The sequence below is a fragment of the Ornithodoros turicata genome, chromosome 4 (genome assembly GCF_037126465.1).
Source record: "Ornithodoros turicata isolate Travis chromosome 4, ASM3712646v1, whole genome shotgun sequence".
NCBI classification, from domain to species: Eukaryota; Metazoa; Arthropoda; class Arachnida; order Ixodida; family Argasidae; genus Ornithodoros; species Ornithodoros turicata.
In genome coordinates, this window is record NC_088204.1 from 79,229,879 (window position 1) to 79,251,325 (window position 21,447).

A 21,447-nucleotide genomic window follows, 5' to 3' on the forward strand; every position below is an offset into this window, starting at 1 on the left:
TACGATCTTGTTGTTGTGAACGTATGAATGATTAATTACAGCTGAGCTGTTTTGCACGAATGAATGCACGGCTTTTTCCTTCGTAGAGGGTGGTAGCTTCTGCCACCTGGTGCCAGCTGATTTAACCGGTTATTTTCGTTCCTAACAATTTCTTTCCTGGCTGTGGACTGTCCAGCATGCTCCTCCTCCGATTTCTTTTGTATGTTGTCGATGTGGTGCTTTTGTCCACGTTTTGAGCGTCCATTACCCGATTTCTGAGTCCCTTGCCCTTGTCTATTGCTTCTATCTTTCTCTGCCCCATTCACAATTCATGTCTGCTATTAAGAATGAGAATTGCTACGCGCTACGAATGCTAAGCAGAATGAGAGTGCCATGTTTTGAGTGGCTTTGCAGTGTGGTTTTTCCTTTGCTGCCAAGAAGGGCGTTCCTCTTAAACTTTTCGTCTACAGCAGGAAAAATGCTTTAGCAGGTGAGCGGCCCCTGCAAGTATGATCTCGTGCAACGCCGCCTTTGTAAACGAAGCTTTACACGACCGCATTTTCACTTTCAGAGATTCAGTTCATTACATCATGGATGCATTATTATACTGCACGCCAGAATACTGAGGAAACAAAAATTATTCTTCTACATGTCATGCTTAGCGAGATACAAGCCCTCGAACACACTCCCGAGCAAAGCGCAGACGTCACAAAGCTCCGAGCTGCGTGCATTCCCATTGGCAGCCGCGTAAGCACGTGACCTCTCGTGCGCCGCCTCACTGGCGGCGGCAAGGGCTGTGATGTCAGAGCTTCACGAGTTTCGGCATTCGTAGTGCCTATTTTCTCCGCCTCTGTTACCCTCGCCGCTGTGGGACTTCCGATGCAGGTTTACGTCTGTGCAAGTAACCGTCCCTTGCGTGTAGCTGGGATGACCTGTCGCAACCCCGTTAAAGGGGCTATCGCATTCATTTCGGTCGACTCCGAAACTTCAGTACCACAATATTCCTCGGCGATCTCGGACAATGGCGGTAGGTTGCGTATATGCAGAGCAATCTGATGAAAGACATCAAAAAGCCCCGAAAACGTCGCGCGTAATAGACCTCTCCCTGTTTGTAAACAAATGACGTCATAGTGTTCCACAGCGCCACCAATCTGGTAGAGTTGGACTACACCCGAAGCTAGGGGTGAACAAGGTCGCGCCCGAAAGCCACGGTCTTGAGGGGATAAATATGGTCCCTATGAAAGGGACGCGACCTTCGGTCCTATTTTTCTTTCAGTATGAGGCTGCGAACAAGTACCCATTCGTGGAACCCAGCCCTCCCCTTTCGATTTGTTTCGGTTTCAGTTTGTCTACCAAGGTCATGATGACGTTCCTCTGGTAGAGGTCTATTGCACGAATGAGGCGTCTTCCCGCAAAGCTAATCGGTGGGCGTCGGAATGCCAAGCGCCGGTTATGTCGGGACCGGCGGAATCTGAAACTTTACGAAATCACGAACGTGATTTCAGTGGCTTTAGCTGTGGCGAAGAGCCACCACAAGCCGTATAGGCACTCACTGGTAGCCAGGGATTTTCCCAGCACTCGCCAAAAAATCTTGCAACACCTCTCCAAGATACCGTCCAGAAGGGCATCAAAACGCCGCAAAATCATCAGATATGGGCGGCACACCTCCCCTACGACACCTCACAGCCCCCTAGATCAAAATCCTGGGAATATGCCTGCCGGTATAGCCACAGAAGCCTGTGCCTGGAATCGTCTGCGTCGATTGGCTGAAAGCAGACGACATTCCGACTTTACATGTCCACTTTCGACTGTTCCGACTTTAAGGTGCCTAAGGTGAAGCTGAAGATTGGTGGAAAGGGTTTTGTAGGGTAGGACAAAGTGTGAGGACTTCATTCGAGGTCTGCGTGGTGATTCTTTATCACGTAGGTCTTGCAGAGTTCGGTTTCGGTATTTGTTTCCTGCCATGTACTATTTTGGAGGTTTCTAAAAGAGTGCAGTAAAGCCCCCTACGTAGTCTTCTTGTTTTTTTGCGGCGGTAGATTATGCAACAACTAACGTGCTTTCGCGTTCACTTGCTTCTTTAATGATGGTGAGAGTTACCGTAAATTCGCAGCCAGTTATTTATAACTGATTTTTTTTTGTAACCAGCGATTTTGTTGCCGTGACGTCGTTGTCGGTACCTTCCAGTTTCTGTGGCGCCAAGCAATACCATTGTCTAAGACAGTCCTCAATCGCTTCTTTCTCGATCGCCGACTAGACTAGAGTAGAGCACCTAGTACCTTTTGGTACAGGGCAGACTTCCGAATGAAATCAATTTTTCAATTTCAATGTAAGATTTTTCTGAGAACAGTCTTCCAAATTCGTCTCTCTTTTTATCAAATTTTGACGTGTCCCGTTCGGCTAGGTGGCGCAGCGCTCGCCTAAACCACTCTGACGCTTCTTCGGTTTCGTTTTCGTTTTCGGTTTCATCTGAACCTCCTGTATCTGCTCAGTTCGTCGCAATCTAGCATCATGTGGCGCAGGGTGTCTGCTGATTTGCCGCATGATTGGCGGGTTAGCAACGTTTCTGAACAGTTCGCATTTCCTGGCATTTGTTTAGCAGACACCGGGTCCGTGCTTTGGAAAGCAGAACAATTTTTACTCACTACCGGGGAGCGGTACAGACTATTGTGACGTCCGCAGGGGTGTGCTACCTCACGCTTACGTCACCATAAAACCGAAACTGGATGTGAGGATATGCCATTCGTTCGTCTCGTTCGCGTCAAAACCTACATCACTCTGGTGGACGAAATTTTGCATGTGGTCTCTACATGTGACTTACATTGGAATACAACTTTAATATCAAAATCAGTCGACGACTTATCTTCAAGGAAAGAATTTTGGACTGTTTCGTGCCTTCGGGTGCGTAACGTGAGGACTGTGCACGGAGGAGCCATTGGGACGACGTGTCCAGACCGTTGGCTAGACGTCCCATTTCGCGACCTTGGTATCTTGATGCGACAGCAAGTTCTCTGGGTCCTGGCTTCAGCTCACCAGTACTTCGTCATCTTCAGTCATATCGTACCCTGCGTCTGCCTGGTTGAGGCAATTTGGTTATTATCGCTCTAATCGCGTCGTTGTTCCTTCCTTTCTTTGTATAGCGAACTCTTTCCGCATCGCTGTAGGCGTCTTCCCTTTCCCCTTTGCATTCGTAGAAGGGCGAGGACGGAAGTAAACTGTGGTGGATGGCGGCCTCGTTGAAATTTGACGGCGGGTTAATGGGTTGGGCTGATTGAAGATGGCCCACGTTGGGAAGTCGGCTCGGCACAACGGGCTTTTTATCTTCTGATCGATGAACACCAGGAAATTGGGCTCGGCCGAATAGCAAAGAGAGCTTGTATATATCCTACGAAGGGAGGGGCCTCGCCGTTGTTTAGGGTGGCGATCGGAAGATAGAGGAATTTTTATTGCAGACTTGTACGGTTAGCTACGAGACGGGGGTTGTTACGGTGTAGGCTCCGTTATCGGGCTTCTGTCATCCGAAAAAAAAAAGGTGTGCTTTATGGGAGTGTAGAAAAGTAAAGTTAAATACATCCCTTCCAAAACGCACTTGAAACGCACTCACTTTTGATGAAAGAAGACGAGAATGTCTTTTGTGTCCCGCGTGCCTGTTTGTTGTCCCGCCGCAGTCATGGCGGATGGCGGGCGGGACCCGCCTCCCCGGCAGGCTGAGGCCGCGTACGACGAGCTCACTAAAACCTTTTCGGTAGCCGTCGATAACGTGAAAGACAGAGTGAGCGACTTCGTCAGCGACACCAAAGACTACGTCACCGAACTCGCAGAGAGCGCGTACGTGCGAAGCAAGGAGCGACTCGTCGACCTAGCCGATGCTGTCTACACGGGCAGTCAGGAGTACCTGGCCGGATTGCTCAAGGACGGAAGAGCGCGCTTCGATGAACTGCAGGATCAGGCTTATAAGGAAGGGGAACAGTATTTAGAGGATGTAAAGACGAAAGGACTGGAGTACCTGGCGACGAAGCGGCGAGAAAGCGAACAGTACTTGGCTGACCTTCAGGAACAAGCGACAGATCGGGCCGAAGAGTATTGGGATGAGTCGCGTGCTTGGGCTTACAAGAGTCTTACAGAGACACTCAAGCCTTACGCTGAACCGATTCGGAAGAAGAGCACGGAATCGATAAAGAAGCCGGCCGACGGGAAGGGCAAGTCTGCGCCTCCTAAACCAAGTGACAAGCATGGGGAGAAAAAGGGTGAGGCTTTTGACCTGGACGTTGCTTACTGGACTGTGGCCTGTGGTCTTACCATACTAACGTCTTCAAGTGTCTAGCATATCTTGTGGTCGTGTTCTGGCACACTGGTCCACTGAATCCACGCTGTATTGAAACCAACTGAGGCTTCGCTCTTAACGACCTACACAGTCACGGCACCACCGTTCTCTATAGAATTCAAAGAACACCGCAGTCTTGTTCTGTTGTAAGTTGCCCGGCGTCTTTCAGTGGCTTGACTGATGGCTTCGCAGTGTACATGACGTTTCAAGGTACAATGTCGCCTGTAAGAAATAACTTGGTACTTCTTCGTATACGCACGCAAGTCACCTACTAGTAGTAGGCCACAGTCGTACGATAGACGTTTGCTTCAATTTCGCTTCGCAAACGCAAGCCACTGGGATGACGTGTCGCGAAGTGTCCTTTTCAGGGCGCTGCGAACTTGAACAGGCTTGTACTCTAGGGGGCGTTACGTATAGCGTCATGTCACATGACTGTGTCTGACATCATTTGCAGCACCTTCGCCGCAGCCCAGCAAGAAGCCGTCGGAGGAAGCAGCACATCCTAAAAAGGAAGCACCTCATCCTAAAAAGGAAACACCCCACCCGCCAAAGGAAGCCCCCAAACACGACGATCATGCCGACCATGACAAGAAAGTTAAATTCGGCCATAAAGAAGTTCGTACCATAGGGCCGCCGAAGACACCAGACAAACATGACGCTGCGGGAAAAGAGGTCAAGAAGAAGACTTCGCCCAAAGGATCGGCCGAGCACTTGGGATCGAAAGACGCAAGCAAGGACAAGAAAGAGACGAAACATGGAACTAAGCATGAAGGACAGGACCACGCGAAGCCGAAGAAATCTGATAGCAAGGATGGCAAAGAATCTCCTAAAGGAGGCAAGGGCTCCCCCAAGGGCAAGGAATCGCATAAGGATGTGAAAGCGGAAAAAGGAAAAACTTCCCCGAAGGCTGACGCTAAAAAAGGTCCCTCCAGAGCACCGTCTCCAAGCAAGCAACCTGTTCAGGACAAGTTGGAAAGTCATTCGCGAAGGGGTTCAAAGAGTAAGGTTTCAAAGCATGAAGGCGACGAACAAGGAAAACACGAAGGGAAGGTAAAGGTGGTCCTTCGACGATTTTTTATGTTCGTACGACGGTTGTGCCGCTGCTGTAAACCGCCTGCAGACAAAGAGGCCCCGCACGAACCTGGACACGTCCAGGAAGCCGACAAGAAAGAAAAAGTTGATAAAGAAGGCAAGGAGGGGGCACCGAAGAAGAAAGAAACGTTCTTCGATCGTCTTCTGCAACCTTTGAGGGCATTATTGCGGAGAGCCGGTGAGCCTCCACGAGAGTTCAAACTGAACGCCGTCGGAATCTCGTGTACGGGATTTGTCGTCTTCATGACGATCCTTCTGATTCTTCTGACGGGCGAACTGGCCGACGATTTGGATCGTTCGGTCCGTACGTTCGAAATCGAGCTCCGCAAGCCGGTACGAGAAGTGGACAGGGCGTTCTTGGGAGCCACGATAGACTCGTCTATCCTCGGTGAACCAGGAGCCTGGGGTCGCCTGGTGGGTGAGCCGGACAGTCGCTTCCTTACTCTCGCGCAAGCTCTCGCACCGGCTGTCTTACGGTTTAGCGGGTACGAGACGAACCATTTCTATTTCGTCGAAGATTGCAGGGGGACATCGACGACGGCTGGGATAATAGACAAGCAGGTCCGTGTAATGCGGTCCCGCTTACGTAATGTGGCAGACCGCTTTCCTCTGACGGGAGCAGACTGGCTCTCGCTCACTAACTGGACCTCTCACGTGGGGTGGAAGCTTCTGTTCAGCCTCAACTTGCACAATGTGGATCCCGGTCTCGAAGAGAACGACGTCCTTCGATGGAACCTGGCAGACGCTGCCGAACTTCTTCGATTTCAAGAGCGCCACAACTTGACGCAGGTACTCTGGCAATTGGGTCACGAGCCAGACCTTACGGGCGGCCTTACGCCTTACGCATTAGGCAAGGAGTATGGGTCGCTACACGAACTGCTGCTGTTCTTTCCAGAGTTCTCCACCTTAGTAGGGCCGGGCGTATCAACGATACGTCGTCCAGGGATTCGATTCCTCGGTTCTTTCCTCAAGAGCCGCGGAAAATTTGTAGATGTTGTCTCACTTCATCATGTCGTACACTCGAAGCCAGGCCCAAAGCTATCGCCCGATGACTACTTAGACGTCGTACCTATGGAACGGTTTGTTAACAACCTGCGTGATCTGGACGTGCTACTCCGAAACGTAACTCCCAGAGCCAAGCCAGTTTGGCTGACGTCTCTGGAGCCATCAAGAGGAGGGCGGACGCCAGGGGCTTCTGGAACTTTCGCGTCTGGCTTTCAGTATCTCGACGCTCTGGGCGTCGCGGCACGCCTCGGAGTAAACGTTGTTTTGCGAGATTCCTTCGTCCGTGGGGACCATCCCCTAGTTGATATGACAAGCGCACGACCGAATCCAGACTACTGGTTAACCCTTCTGTTCCGAAGGCTAGTTGGTCAAAGGGTGCTTCGACTTAATCAAGTGCCATTAAGTGACCCCTACTTTAGGGTGTACGCCCATTGCTCCCTTCAATATCCCGGGGGAATCGTTCTATTTGGACTGAACCTCAACAATTATGTTGCCAGACTGAAGAAGAGAGGCACACGGATTGGATGGGAGGTTCAACACCGGTATGTACTTACTGCCGACTCGATAGGAGACTCTGACGTTTACCTCAACGGAAGGTACCTGAGGTGGGACGGCAGTTCTTTGCCATTTCTCGCAGCGGACACAGTTCGTGCAACTATTGTAAAGCTCCCGCCGCTATCTATTGGGTTCTTTGTATTCCCCCAAGTGGATGCGCCGGCGTGCGTGTAAGCAAGCTCTCCAGCCCACGAGTCAATGATGGAGTGGCCAGAAGCGAGTAACAACGCGAGCGATTTAGAAGGACCGGGCGTCACCCCAGCGTTAAGGCTTCGACCGGTAAAGGAGGGCGTCCTGCTGACCGGTCTCGATTCCGTCAGCGAAAGGGGAACAGGATGCGAACCTGTTTGGCGGCTGGCCATGAGGCTGTCGTCCTCGCTTATCTGCCCCAAGGAGGGGAGGGACGCCTAAAGGTTGACGTCGGCCCCGAGGAGAACGGGGTCGTCGGGCGACCCGCCCGTTTCCCCGTTTCTCAAAGAAGAACTGTCCGATACTCGAATTGATCACAGAACACCGTCACAAAGGAAGAATAATCGGCTAACAAATAAATTTATTTACCTCTTGAAAATCGCGTCATCTTCTACATAGACATGTACCATGACGTGCATGGTCAAGTACGATGTCTTCTTCCGCAGTCTCGGGGCTTGGACCCGGAGTGGTGGGATCCAGAGATTCGGGGTTTCCATGGGCATTGCCACAAGAATACCAGGAGATGCCCTATGGAAACCTCGCATCCCCGGGCCTACAAACGAAGACAATCGTCATACTCCACGGCGGCGTCCGCGCGGCATCCACGTGACTCCGGCGGTCAATGGCCGTTCGCCACTTGCTCGGACAGGGTTACCTAAACCGGCCGCCAGAAAACGCGGACGAAACTCGTTCGCACTGTACGCGTTCGCAATTTCACTCGTAGCAGTTTCGAAGTTCTTGCAGGCTGGAACCTGTACACCGCAACAAGCAGCGGCATTCGTGAGGTTATTCCTGGCAGGGTCGTTGTCCCGTTATCAGCGTGTCATCTATAGACAACGTGAAGAGTTCTTCGCTCAAGCACTTGACTATTGAGACTCGACGTCTTGGTCACCAGTTTTACACTCAGTTCACATCCAAGATGATGTTCCAGAGACACCAGGCTATACTCCCTGTACGGTCAGGATCTGCACACCCTGTCCGGAATCATCGATGACAGCACTTATTTTTTTCTTTTTTGTCTCTTCTATTTCAATCCAAGGATGATCGCTATTGTTGAAAATAAGAGATACAGAATGACAACGAGAGGGAGGAGGAGGAAGCTCTGTGTCACTTACTGGGTAGGTCTTCACGGAGTAGCGTGGACGAGTCGTCCTTGATGGTTGCCCTTGGCCGGGAGTTGTGCCGTCCAGCGGCCGGTAAGAGGTGGTGTCTTTCTCCCCCTTTCTCTCGTAGGCCCCCGTTTCGTCACGTCCGCCGGAACCGGACCGCCCCTTCTCGCGCCCGTCTCACGCAATGGCGTCGGTTAATGGCTGCTTAGCGATGGACGGGGTCGACGCGAGGAATCGCCTCGGGTGCTCCGCGGGCAGCCCGGAAGACCTGCTTCGGAGGAGGGACTGTAAGGGTTGGGACGGCGACTTTAAAGGCGCACGCGATGTTATACACTTTTTTTTTTTTTTTATAGAAGTGAGAACGGACTTTAATTATGTTCTGGGAAGGGAACAATACCGTGTTTCTGTTTGGCTCCTTCACACTGCCGACGTATATACGAGCCGTTCTTCTCATGATGTGATTTCCTGTATGACCAAAAAGGTCTTCGGGGTGGTCTGGGGCGCTTCGGGAACTTGTGCAACTGGAGCTTGTACTGGTCTGTAGGCAGAGTTCGTGGAGAAGAATGATGGATTATGATATAATACTCTATTCATTTTCCTTTTTTGTCTTTTGAGGGCGACGGACTCGGGTACGCACATTAATGTCGAAATTGTTGTGCCGCTCGCGGTACGGTCGCGTGGAACTCTCTCATACACATTTGCTTCTTTTCTACATAGAGACAAGTAGTTGTAGACATGGATCGGGTGTTTCTACTGCATCTAGCTCCGTTCTCAGCAAAATGTTCGAGGGCTGGCATGCACGAGTCCAAGACATATGTTGTTTTTGTGCAAGGCAATTACCATAAGACTCAACCTTGCTCATCGATAACCTATTTTTGTCACCCAGAAAATAATTCGTAAAACAACGCTTTACTTATAAGATGGACAATGACACATTTCGTGGCGGGTAATTTCTGAAAAATCTTGCTTGATTAAGGTGGGCGATGAGATACCCCCAATCATAACCAAAATAAAGTAGTACTAGTTGTTCGACTTCTTATTTAAGGACACCGTTCGAACTGGCAATTCATGCATCGTGTACGGTAAAAAAAAAAAAAAAAAAAAAAACGTTTCTTCGCGGAAACCTTCACTCAATGACACTATAGTCCTTGGCCCACTGGATGCCAACAGAAACAAAGCGTTTAAAATTGTTTGCTACCGCACGACCACTTGACAAGCTCACCGGCCTTCTCGTTGTCTGAGAGGCCGAACATTGCAGGTACGCTCGGGGGTTTATTTACGGCGAAGGCCGCCGTGTCAAGTCGAAGGCACTCTCGTGGCTGCCACGTCGCTGAACCCGTCAACCAAATGTCATCGCCCGGTTGGCTCCGGACATCGCGTTAACCGTTTTTGTTGACCGACCGTGTCGCCACTGCTTGGTCATACGGGTTACATGTCTCACGCTTGTCGATGGTACCATTGCCGGGTCTGTGGAGGTATTCGACCAGGTCCATCGGGAGCGTCGACGAGACCGTGGCAGAACATTTTTGCCAAAAGTGCCCGTTAGAAATCAACGATGAAAGATGAAAGTCACTGGAAAGGTTGGCCAGCTGTAGGGATCGAACCCACATCTTCTTCTTTCATCGTTGATTTCTTAGGCAATTTGAGGCTTTGTTTGTATCTGTCCCTTCTATGTTGTTCCAGCCTCAGAGCATCAGTTTATCTCTTGTGCCCGTTAGGGGTTTTCATGCAAACAGAGTTGCGAACAAAAAAATAGTTCTTCCGTTGCTATTGTTCCCCGTGACTGAGTAGTTTCAGGTTCCGTCTTTGCTGAATTAGATGTTAAAATTGAGGATGCTGACCGGTTCTGCCGCAACCCCTCAAGATCCCTTGGGAGTTCCCTGGGTATAATCAGCCTTCTCAGCCCGACTTGTGGCGTCTTGTGGCGTCTTGTGTACCTTGGAGCTTCCACAGTGGACCCCCTTACCATGCATATGTGCAGCCAGATGCAGAGAGAAAAATGCCTCTCTTTCATGCCAACTCAATCAGGGCACGAAATGTCGCTCAAAATTGGAATGCAGATCTTACCCCAGCCCCTGTGCTCCCATATAGAGTTAAGTATGGAGTGGTGGAGAAGCACTGTTCTTTCATACAGAACAAAGTATCTTTCAGCGCAAACACACGAAGCCCATTGTAGTGTAGTAGATAAATGCCACGCAAGCATCGTTCCCACACTTTGCAGGAAAGCAGTGTTATTACCCTGAGCACTTCTTTCCGTGCTCTTAGGGCGTCGTTGTACGTTGTTTCTTGACGCTTGCAGAGTGCTAATAGATTTCACATCGCACATGTGAAACATGTGTGACATGCATGTCAAACGTAAGAAGCCGTGCTGATCATGTTAGGTCTCCACTAATACATCGAGGGCTGCCTCGGTGGTTCATTTTCCCCAAGTTTCCGGGTTCGAACCCTGTCGAGGACGCCAGCAGTTGCTCAGACACGGCATTATGTGCTCATGATCATAGCTGTCTCGCGAAGTAAAGCCCCAAGTATTATTATTATTATTATTATTTTAACGGTCTTCAAGGTCATACACGCTGTCCTGGTACAGCATGTTATGTTGAACATGCAAACAGCGTACGAATATATCATCTCGCTGTTTGTTACGCCTGCGAGAAGCTCGGTCTTTCAGGACACACGGTCATTTCTGTAAGCGAGTAGTAGTTTTCATTTCCTTTCACGGATCATGTCTTTCTCGGAATTTCGAGAAAAGCGGGGCTATTTTCTCTTCCCGGAAGTGGAAGTCGCAATGGTCGACTTGCCACTCCGCGACTTTTATGATGTAATTTCTGCGAAGCCAGGAGATAAGTCGCGTTCAACCTGCAACGATGGCGAAACCCAAGTTGGTATATACGTGGAGCGAGATACGGGTGGACGTTGCGTACCGTTGCGTGTTATTTCTACGGTATGGTCTTACCATCCGATGCATCGACGTATACACGAACGATACATAGCGGTGACCGAGTCCACACTACGTCCATTTACTGCGGTGACCACCTCGAAAGGTCGTGCCAAGGACTGCGACGTGACAGGGGGTCCGAGTCACACCACCATGCAGCTTTGCTCCCTGAGGTTTCCGCTGGGTTTTCCCGCACACTTTTTTCGGACACGGCGCAGTTCCTCCAGAAGTCGGCCCAGGACGCATACTCACCTTCCTTACCTCCTCTCCTTCCTACCGCACTCTTTCCATCTGTTCGCTGCTCGCCTTGTCAACACCGCGAAGCATCTGCTGCTATCAACGGAAGCACAGACGTATAGTCAGATGGAGAGATAGGACGATGGGACGGAGCGGGAGACAATGTCCTTCCTGGAAAGTCTAGGACAGTATACAGCCCGTGGTAGGATTCGTACCTGGCACCTCCCAGTCTTGGAGCTTCCACCAACGTGTGAATCCTCTCGGCGCTTGTCCTTGCATGCTGAGCCAAGGGGTTACATGATAGCCATGACGTGTACACATGATGTTGTGACTGTGTTATACTCGTACGAGCACTTAAAAATTACTTACTCGTTGAGTGCTTAACAAAACTAAAACTAGAACAAAACAAAAAAAGAACTGACGAAAACCTCCCATAGAAGACTCAAATCCACCACCAAATACACCAATGAACATACGATGGAAACGCCGCGAAACAAGAGACAGACATCATGTTCAGCTTGACAGACGGTAAAATTCGAGACAGGGAAGAAGATGATCTCATCACACGATCTCAAAAATCCTCTTCTTTCTTCCCTGTCGCGGGTTTTACCGTCTATCAACGTGTACACCAGCTCGCCTGTGCGCCCTTGCCCCGTTGCCGATCATGACCAGTGCTCCTATAACCAACACGAAGCGTGCACGCTGTGTGTGGCGTACATGAAGTACCGTTGATGGTCCCTTGAGCGACTCATCCCAATCCCGTTGTTGTCATCGGGGCATGCTTTCTTTCGTCAACAACAAAAAAGAAAAAAAAAAAAAAAGAAAGAGCGTCGAAGGCGTTGGCAGCGTCTGCGGCGGCGAGAGCAGTAGCCTTGCTCGCATTCCGAGCATTGACCTTGCAAGGCTGCTGGCCTGGTCGAGAGAGTTGCTTTTGTTCGGTGGCGATTTTTTGGAGACCGGTTTCTTGTGGCCGATCGTCGGGTTCTGCACGATAAAGCCGGGAGATCGAGCGGGTTCATGGCGCAACTCGCTCGTGGACATATCCGAGGAGGAGGAACCACCACCACGCCTTTTGCTATGGGTCCCCCACTTGAAAGATCGTAGCGGTCAACTATGTGGGATCGGTAATTATGCGCAGTGTTGGAAGTAACAGTCGCCATGGACAGTACGCAGCTTGCAGGGTGTGCCGGGGGATCAGCGGAACTGATCACACTCTAGAAAAAGAAAAGAAGAAAAAAAAAGAGAGAGAGTTTTTCTTTTTTTTTGTACTTTTAGAGACTAGACGCATTGCCACAGCCATCAATTCCTTCCATGACTAAACACACGGAAGTGTGTACAACTACACTCTAAGAAAAAAAGGAGTACTTTTACTCCTTTTGGGGACTAATTGCATTGCCACAAAAAATAGTCCCTTTCGGGAGTAAATGCACGGGAGTAAATGAATGTTACAGAGTGAAGACCGCATTTCACGCGCTTTTGTAAGAGTCCCAGGTACATAATTGGTGCGCATGCATGAAAATACTTTGAAGCAAACCGTCAACGGTGATATATCGAGCGATATAAAATCTTGCGTCATACTAGGGCACAATTTGCGAAGAAAAATGCGCTAACTGTTTCTTACTCTGTGTGGCTGGAAAATTGCTACGTTGTCTGAGTTATACAGCCTTATGTCGTTCAAATTGGCCTAGGGCACATATTTACGTAGACTGTTGCATTCAGGAGACCATTCGCGAAGTTTGGTGACAATTTGCAGTCCTGGGGAGTAAATGTTGGGACTAAATGTTGGGTTAGGGGACTAAAATGGGGAGTAATTGCAGACTAGGGGAGTAGAAGCTGCAATTACTCCCCGTTTTACTCATTTTCTTCTTAGAGTGTAGTTGCTGTGCTGGGGAATAGATTTCAGGGTTTGGGATTAAGATGGGGGAGGAATTGCAATCTAAGACTAGCAACTCTAATTGCATAACGGCCAACATTGAGCAGGGCAAAAACACATAGACAACACAACACAGGACTTGTCTGTTCACTCGTCTGTTTTCCCGTCCCTCCTTCTGTCCTTTTTGCCACGTACTTTATATGTGGTTTTCAGTCTTAGTGAGAATTAAACATTTTTTCTGGTTTGAGCTGCTGTGTTTTGCCCTGCTCAGGGTTGCCGTTATGGAGTTCATCCACCTGCTCGCCGGTGTCTACGCGACCTTATCTGTCACATCTAATTGCTTCTCAATCTACTTCTTTTGTTCTTTTCTGGGTGTATCTAATCATAAATCAAACGAAAGCATTTCAAAAATGGTGTTATGCAACTTTGCACGTTTTGCAGACTTTATAAGACAATCGTTGGCTCTCAAAAACTTCGGTCACGTATTCACTGTCACGTGGTCCTATAAAGCTACGGTCGGACCTGCGCGACGGTGGAGCCTATAAAGTTACCGATTTGAAAGAGTCTCACTGCGTACCGATACCAGTACCAGTAGGATACCGGTATTGCGGGTTCGGTCCAGGCTGAAGGTGGCAACAGCTTTGATGCCATGCTGCAAGTTGCTTAAACACTTTTTTTTTTTTGCCAATAATAGGGAGTTTATTTATATTATATACTATGTACGCTTACATATGCACTGCACACAAATACATGTTGTTGTCCGCGAGAGGGACTTCCCGTATCGCCGCGATGTCGCCCGTGATCTTAGTTGTTTCGCGACGTAAACTCCGAAGCATCACTTTAGTGTGTGTTCTGCGAAGCTTTGAAAGTGGTACTGCGAAGGAATGTTTGGTCACGTGGGACGATAACGGACAGTGAAAACGGAAATTTACATCTAAAAGAATGACTACCGTTGAAATAAAATAAAAAAACAGAGAAATAAATCAATATACAGAGATCCGAAACAGTTCCTTCATTCCGTTTTGAGTATAAAGGATAACGAAGTATGACTATACTCGTCTTCAACTTAAGAAGGAAAAGAAATCTAGTCCGTCAACTACATACGCCGTTGGAGATAAGGAGACGCACTAGCGCGCCAGAAGAAATTACTGCAGCGCCACCATGCGCCACCAGTAGGGGAGCGCACTTTCTGCTGCAGCGTAGTGTTCTGCGGCCAGTCTTAATAGCCAATACGGAAGCAGAGTGAGTATGATGGACTACATTATCTGGCGCAGGGAGGGAGCGTTACCTCTCTGCGTCCAGCCATCCTATGTGCGGCGCAGTAACATTTTGAGAGCTGACGGACTAGATTTCCTCTCCTTCTTATGCTGAACACGACTATAGAGTGACTGAGATATGGTTTTCGTCGAAAAAGTGAGTCAGCGTCGAGAATCGAACCTGTTCCTTATAGTCCTCACCGTGACTGGTCACGTGCTCTAAGCGCGATTACGTCACAATGGCACGACTCGCTCAACTTCCCTGGTTTTCCGAAGACTTTCAAGACGAATGTCGGCACAGTTTCCCCCCTCAAGTCGGCCCGGGACGCTTATACTAACCCCCCCTGTCCCCAACTTCTTCCTGCTGTCCTCTCTCCATCTGTCCACATCTCTACGCCGCACATGGCCACAGTTGCGTCGCGGCACTAACACGAAATAAAATAAAATAAAAAATGACTGTTCAAGATACAGTGAACCCTCGTTATTATGACCACGGTCGTTCCCGAAAATTTTGGTCATAACGCGGAATTGTTATATTAACGAAGAGGGGGGGATTTGCAGAGGTTTCACTCCATTGTTCACAGGTCGTAAAGCGCGTATGTCAGATTATCGGGGGTCATATTAACGAGGGTTCACTGTATTTCATTCTTATGATAGTTGGGTAAATCAGATGAGATACTAACGAGGAAGTTATATTTTAGCGTTACGTGGTGGGGAGGCGGTCTGCTCACGTTGATTTCCGTGCTCTTATATATATGCGGGACGTTGCAGACAAATTGTGCTACAGCTTTTCCCCAGCGAGGCGCGCGTATATATATATCAGCGAGAGGGCGGGGCTTTTGTTCGAAATTTATGGACGCATTTACGGTAAGCTTTACAGAATCTGACTTTACAGAACCGGTTGGGCGACTCGATGACCGCACAATGCAGACCGGTGTTCCCGCCGAGAACGTCTTGATACTCTTGTCTCTCCACATTAATCACGCGGAGGTTACTCCCGGTAGCAACATTTATCACGTGGATATATATATACCGTGGGTCACAACAACATTGGTCGTGGCAGAATGTACGGCTGGCAACACTGATGGCAGGTTGTCTACCTGGGATGAAAACATTGATCACGGGTCGCGCGGCGCAGCGTATATACAAAGGGAAAACAGATCTGCTATTGAAAGATATTGCCGTATCTGTTCCGTGCACAGTTTTCCTCTGCCTGTATCGTGCCTTTTTATTACGCAGTTATTGATTGCATTGTTCGCGTCGAAATTCGGTGCAAATTGTACTTTTGGTAACATTGCAAGGTTGCGTGTATTATTGGTTGGTTATTTTCGCTTATTGCGTTTTAGTTCCTATTTAGGCTACATACTTTCTCTGCTCCCTGTTTATTTCTTTATTTACCATTTACAACATCTGTTTATTATTTTGTTGGTGTTTCACTTAATTAGTTTACTCCCAGGGATTAGTCTTTTTCCGGAGGGCAGTGAAAATAGCAAAAATTACAAGATTTCGTTCAACACATAATATATCGGTTTCAGTGCGTTTCATGTTGATGTCCTCAACAATCAGCCGGCCCTCCCATTTCAACAAAAGTGATTGGGGTAGAAGTTGACAAAGGGGAGCGTATGTCCGGCTTAGCAGAAGACAGGTGCGCAGGACAACGCCCGCGGCCGCCGCTAGATGGCGCCACTTAACCCAGCGGCGTTTCATTCTGCGACCAATGAACTAGACGGGTCTCCGTCACGTGACTGCCTATGCGTTAATAAGTTGGAGTTGTGGCATTGTTCTGTGCTATCTTATCTAATCTATGGTATACCAAGGGCGTAAGTTTTGTCGGAAGAAGTGAGACGTATCTCTCAACGCTGCCGGACACTTCTTTTTTGGAGATTTCACTGTATTTGAGGGCACGACCGTGTCCGGGGTGAGGGGGTGGAAAGGGCTTCTTTTTTTTTCATTTGTCTATCCATTTTGATGCCACGCAAATAAAATTCGAGTCAATTTGGCTTTCTCGATACATATTGCTCAATGCGTCACGTTCGTAAAATAATAAGACTGCATTGCCCTTTCTAAATATAAATTGCGGAAATAAACTTCTGTCTTACTGCTGAGGTCTAGTACTGCGCATGCGCATGCGAACTTGATGTGTATTCGCACGCAACCTTTTAACTGTTTCCTTTTTTTTTTTACGTCCGCATTCACGAATATATTTTTTGATTCCGTGTTAGCGCAGCGAAGCAACTGTGTCTATGAGCGGCGTACAGTCGTGGACAGCTGGAGAGAGGACAGCAGGAAGGAGTGGGGGACATGGGGGGTCAGTACACGTCCTGGGCCGACTTCAGGGGGAACTGTGGCGACATTCGTCTGGAAAGTCCTGGGAAAACGCAGGGAAAACCTCAGACGGGCACAGCCGGTGGTAGGATTCGAACCCACTACCTACCAGTCTCCAGCACGACTTTGGCTACCACCAACGACCGTGACGCGGGTGCATTCGTGAACATAGTTCTTGATGAATTCTCTGCTGCATTCTTAAAAATGAACTTCACCATTACCTGAAGTGAACCAAAAATGAAGTTCACCATTCACCATTGTGGCCCATTATGTAGGGCAGAAAATAGGCTCCGCCTCTCGTTTTCAACCAATCGGGGGCGAGAACGTTGTCATTCGGGATGATGGTTGGCTAGGCGCGTGCTATGTGTTGAAGTTCATTTTTAAGAGTGTGCGGTGTCGCACAGTGAAGCCAGGGGCGGGATGCACCGTAACATCGCGTCACCTCGCACCCTCGTACCCATATTTCACTCTCTGTGACGTCATCTCGAACCATGTAATGCGGCTCTAATGTGAGACACGCACGCGAAAAGTTCACCGGCCATTTTGCATTTTAATCAGTTAGAGGGTATCGCTTCTCGTTCTGGAATGCACGTTATCGGGACAGCAAGACTGGTTGCGGAGGAATACAAATAAAAAAGGGGGAAGAGAAAGAGAGAGAGAGAGAGAGAAAAAAAACATATATCGGAGAATGTGGTCTGGTTTCTTTGCCGTTGGCGTTCGCATGATTTTTCCTGATTCCTGGGGAATGTCGGTTTTAGTTACGGAAACGAAGGTTTTCCCGAAGGCGCCGATGAGTTCGAAAAAAAAAAAGAAGAAGAAAAAGAGGTTTCCTTCCATTTGCTGGAAACGTGTCCGTGGTATACTGTTCGTGTCTGGCATTTGTTGTGGCATTGTTTTTTTTTTTTTTTTCGTTCAGTCAGTGTGCCGTTGTTAAGAGGGATAGTGGCATTGTTCTGATTGATAGAACGGTTATGTGCTAACATGATGATGATGATAATGATGAGTTGATTTTTTTTTATGGCGCGCGGACAACTATAGGATCATAATGAGTCGAATCACTGGTGACGCGATTAAAAATTGAAAGTAAACAAGATATCTAGTGAAAGCAGGGTGCGAATGTATGAGAACTTCGCTAGAGATCTACCGCTGTTTCTTTCTTTCTTTTTTTTTTCAAGAAGTTAAAGATTCTAGTACGTCGTGGTGATGATGGAACCTGCTTGCCGTAGTTGGCCACGCCCATGCGGGCTACGTCACGACTATCTCAGGGGGAATCGCGTGCCCTGGGCCGACTTCACAGCGCGGCCGGCACCCGGGTTGGAATCCGGGTCACCGACTCGACTGTATAAGGGATGATTGTGGACACGTGATGAGTATATGTGTACCGGACATGTGCTTATATGTATGTAGAAAGGAACAGAAATATACTGTTAGTGCGGTTGGGGTTACACAGCTGCAGGGGTATCATAGTGATCTCGCATTAAGAAAAAAAAACATAGTCACAGCGTCCTTATTAAGGAAGTATTAACGAGTGTCCGTATTAATAGAATTAGAATAAAATATGTAACTATAGAACAGGTGTCCGTAATGGTAGGTTTCACTGACTCGCGTTTATGTTGTTAATGCGCCGATGTTCAATCAATCAATCAATCAATCACTATGACAACATCAATCAATCATGTTATAGCAGATGTGTTAAGCTATAGGTTAACGCGTATTAACTGCTAGTGCGTTCGTACTAACAAAATGCTTTCGCATTAATGCAAAATGACCGTTAGCTCGTCCGTATTAACCGGCATATGTGTATACTCCATGATTTTATATTAACGGAGAGACTCTGTAATGCGTTTGCCTGTTGGTGAGTTTAAGTTAACGGGAATATTCTGTTGACCTATACCAGCAGAAATACATTAAGTGCGCACATGATATTTATGTAATCTAATCTTAGCAGAAATACGGCACTTATAAAATTTCGAAACAAAAACACAGTTTCGATGCGTAAGCTCTTGCGTGTTCTGTAACAGAACAGCCCTCTCGCTCCATAAATCTACGCGGTTATCGAGTTCCACAGAGCTGACCTTGTCACGGTTATTACGGCGTCTCACTTCTACCTTAATGGAAGAAGTCGTTGTACTCGTTTCGTCATGCTAGGTTATTATAATGGCAATGACTGCATTATAAAGTAACGATGATTATGATAACGATTATAATAATGATTACGAGAACGAATATGATAAGGACAGTTACGGTTGAGGAGCGTCATGTTCATGACGGTAATAATTATATTGAGGAATGTGGGAGTCATAAAAACGGTGAATACGAGTATGGCAACTATGACAACTATGAGTATGGCAACTACACTCTTAAAAATAAACTTCACCGCATAGCACGCTCCTAGCCAACCATAATCTCGAATGATATCGTTATCTGCCCTGATTTGTTGAAAACGGTAGGCGTACGCCTTTTTTGTGACAATTATGAACAGCATAAGTGTCACAAAAAAGGCGTACGCCTCCCGTTTTCAACAAATCAGGGCAGATAACGATATCATTCGAGATTATGGTTGGCTAGGAGCGTGCTATGCGGTGAAGTTCATTTTTAAGAGTGTATGGTGACAGTGACTGCATTGAGGTACGTCATATAGTCACATCAGTGATAATTATGTTGAGGAATATGAGGGTTGTAACGAAGATGGTTGTGTTAAAGGATATGATAATGATGGTCATGATACGTATGGTCAGGTACGCCCTCCGATATCCAGTAAGAGATAAGAGATAGTATACTGTTACACTATGCTATAGCTATAGTACCTTCTCATCAACATGGTACCAGCTCCTGTGGCATAGTGGGTAAGATGATCACTTTTCCACGCCGCGAGACCGGGAGGTGACATGGGTTCGAATCCTGTCACCGCGGCTGTGCTGTCTGAGGTTTTCCCTGGGTTTTCCTAAGACTTTCCAGACGCATGTCGGCACAGTTCCCCCTGAAGTCGGCCCAGGACGCATAATAAACCCCCCACTGTCCTCTCTCCATCTGTCCACGTCTGTACGCCGCTCATAGCTGCAGTTGCTTCGCGGCGCTAAATTTAAAAAATAAATCATCAACACCGTATCGCAATTGTTGCCATGAAACACCTCATCTCATCGTCATTCATGTTGTAGTTGTTGTTGTTGTTCTCATCAACATACCAAGTCACGCTTTAGGACCCACCCGAGGACACACACTCAATTTTAACGCATTCTCATTAATAATAATAATAATAATAATAATAACAATAACAATGTTTTTATTCACAAAAGCGTGAAACGAAGATGAACAAAACACCGTTAAGCCTAAACGTTGCATAAGCGTAATAGGCCAACTTGTACAGGTTCTTATTTGCTACAAACATCCGCCGTCGGAACAAAAGCTACACCCCTTTCGCTCGAACCCCTTTTTTAAAGGACACGTCACAGTTCCGGCTGGAAAACGGCTGCCTTCCGAAATTTCGCTGCCATTATATACACCTCGCGTTTCGCCGCCACCGAAATCCACCGTTTTCCACAAGCAAAGAATGTCGACTGGGCTGGCTGTTTGGCGCGTGCTTCACGCTTCGCTGCCCATTTGCAACAAGTACTTCTCGCCGTGCTTATTTATATATATCCTTTAATGTGACTGCGCCATTTTTTTTTTCCTTTTTCTTCTTCTTCTTTTTCTGAAGCTCGAAAAGCCAGTTCGAACTGACCCACATCGACTGAGCGCATTTTTGGAGCGTATACGTATCCGCTTAGGAAAATGTGGCATTAAAAATCCGAGAAACAAGTATGGCAGGCCGGTAGTATTAATAACCACCATGTGTGGCAGCCAAGGATACTGCAAGGAAGAAGTCACTGTCAAAACACTTATTTTGAGTTGCTTCGACATTAAGTGGTGTTTGTATGGAGGATGTAGATATATCGAGATAAAAAGTGGGGTCTGTGCGCTCGTTAATGGCTGTCTTGTTGTTGTTCTTGTTTGTATTACGTGTTTGGGTTTTTGTGGTGGTAATAATGAATATTCATCGTTATGAAGCCATAGCGGATTGCGTATAGCGTAGATACAGCGGTAAATGGTGCGTTTATTTTCCATCGTAAAATTCAATGTTTGTAGTGTGTCGAGATTTCTGTACGCGTGCATGCAGAAGTCATGTTTTTGATGTCATCGAATCTCACTGCAAAGCAATCGCAATGATTTTCGTCTGCATTTGTTAGTTTCGTTTTGTTTTACAGATGCAAAGGCTTCTGTCAACATTTGCAGACAAATGGCATCGCTCTACTAAATTAGACGTAGTTCCCACACACTTCAACGCAAACAGCATTCCCCGTTCTTGCAAGAAAAAAAAAAAGAACTAGGCCTCTAACTATCAACTGCAGCAGGTCGCCGATTGCAAGTCTCAATTCAAGACCGGCCCTTATGATTGCAGAACAACAATCCGTCGACCGCTTTACCGTCTGCATCGCGCAAGCATTGCAGACGACACGAGCGCAGCAGACGATCGTAGACGATCGCCGTTGCCAGCGTCGCCTGGCGGCGTGCAGCTGGCAGCGACCTCT

The 21,447-nt window shown here is 47.9% G+C and overlaps 1 protein-coding gene across 1 annotated transcript; it reads left to right on the forward strand.

The window, feature by feature from the left end:
- The first annotated feature begins 3,633 nt into the window (after positions 1-3,633).
- LOC135393533 (uncharacterized) lies at positions 3,634-7,523 on the forward strand. Its single transcript, XM_064623942.1, has 2 exons — positions 3,634-4,226; positions 4,758-7,523. Exons 1-2 carry the CDS (start codon positions 3,650-3,652, stop codon positions 7,127-7,129), a joined length of 2,949 nt encoding a protein of 982 aa, XP_064480012.1. The 5' UTR covers positions 3,634-3,649; the 3' UTR covers positions 7,130-7,523.
- The last annotated feature ends 13,924 nt before the right edge of the window (positions 7,524-21,447 follow it).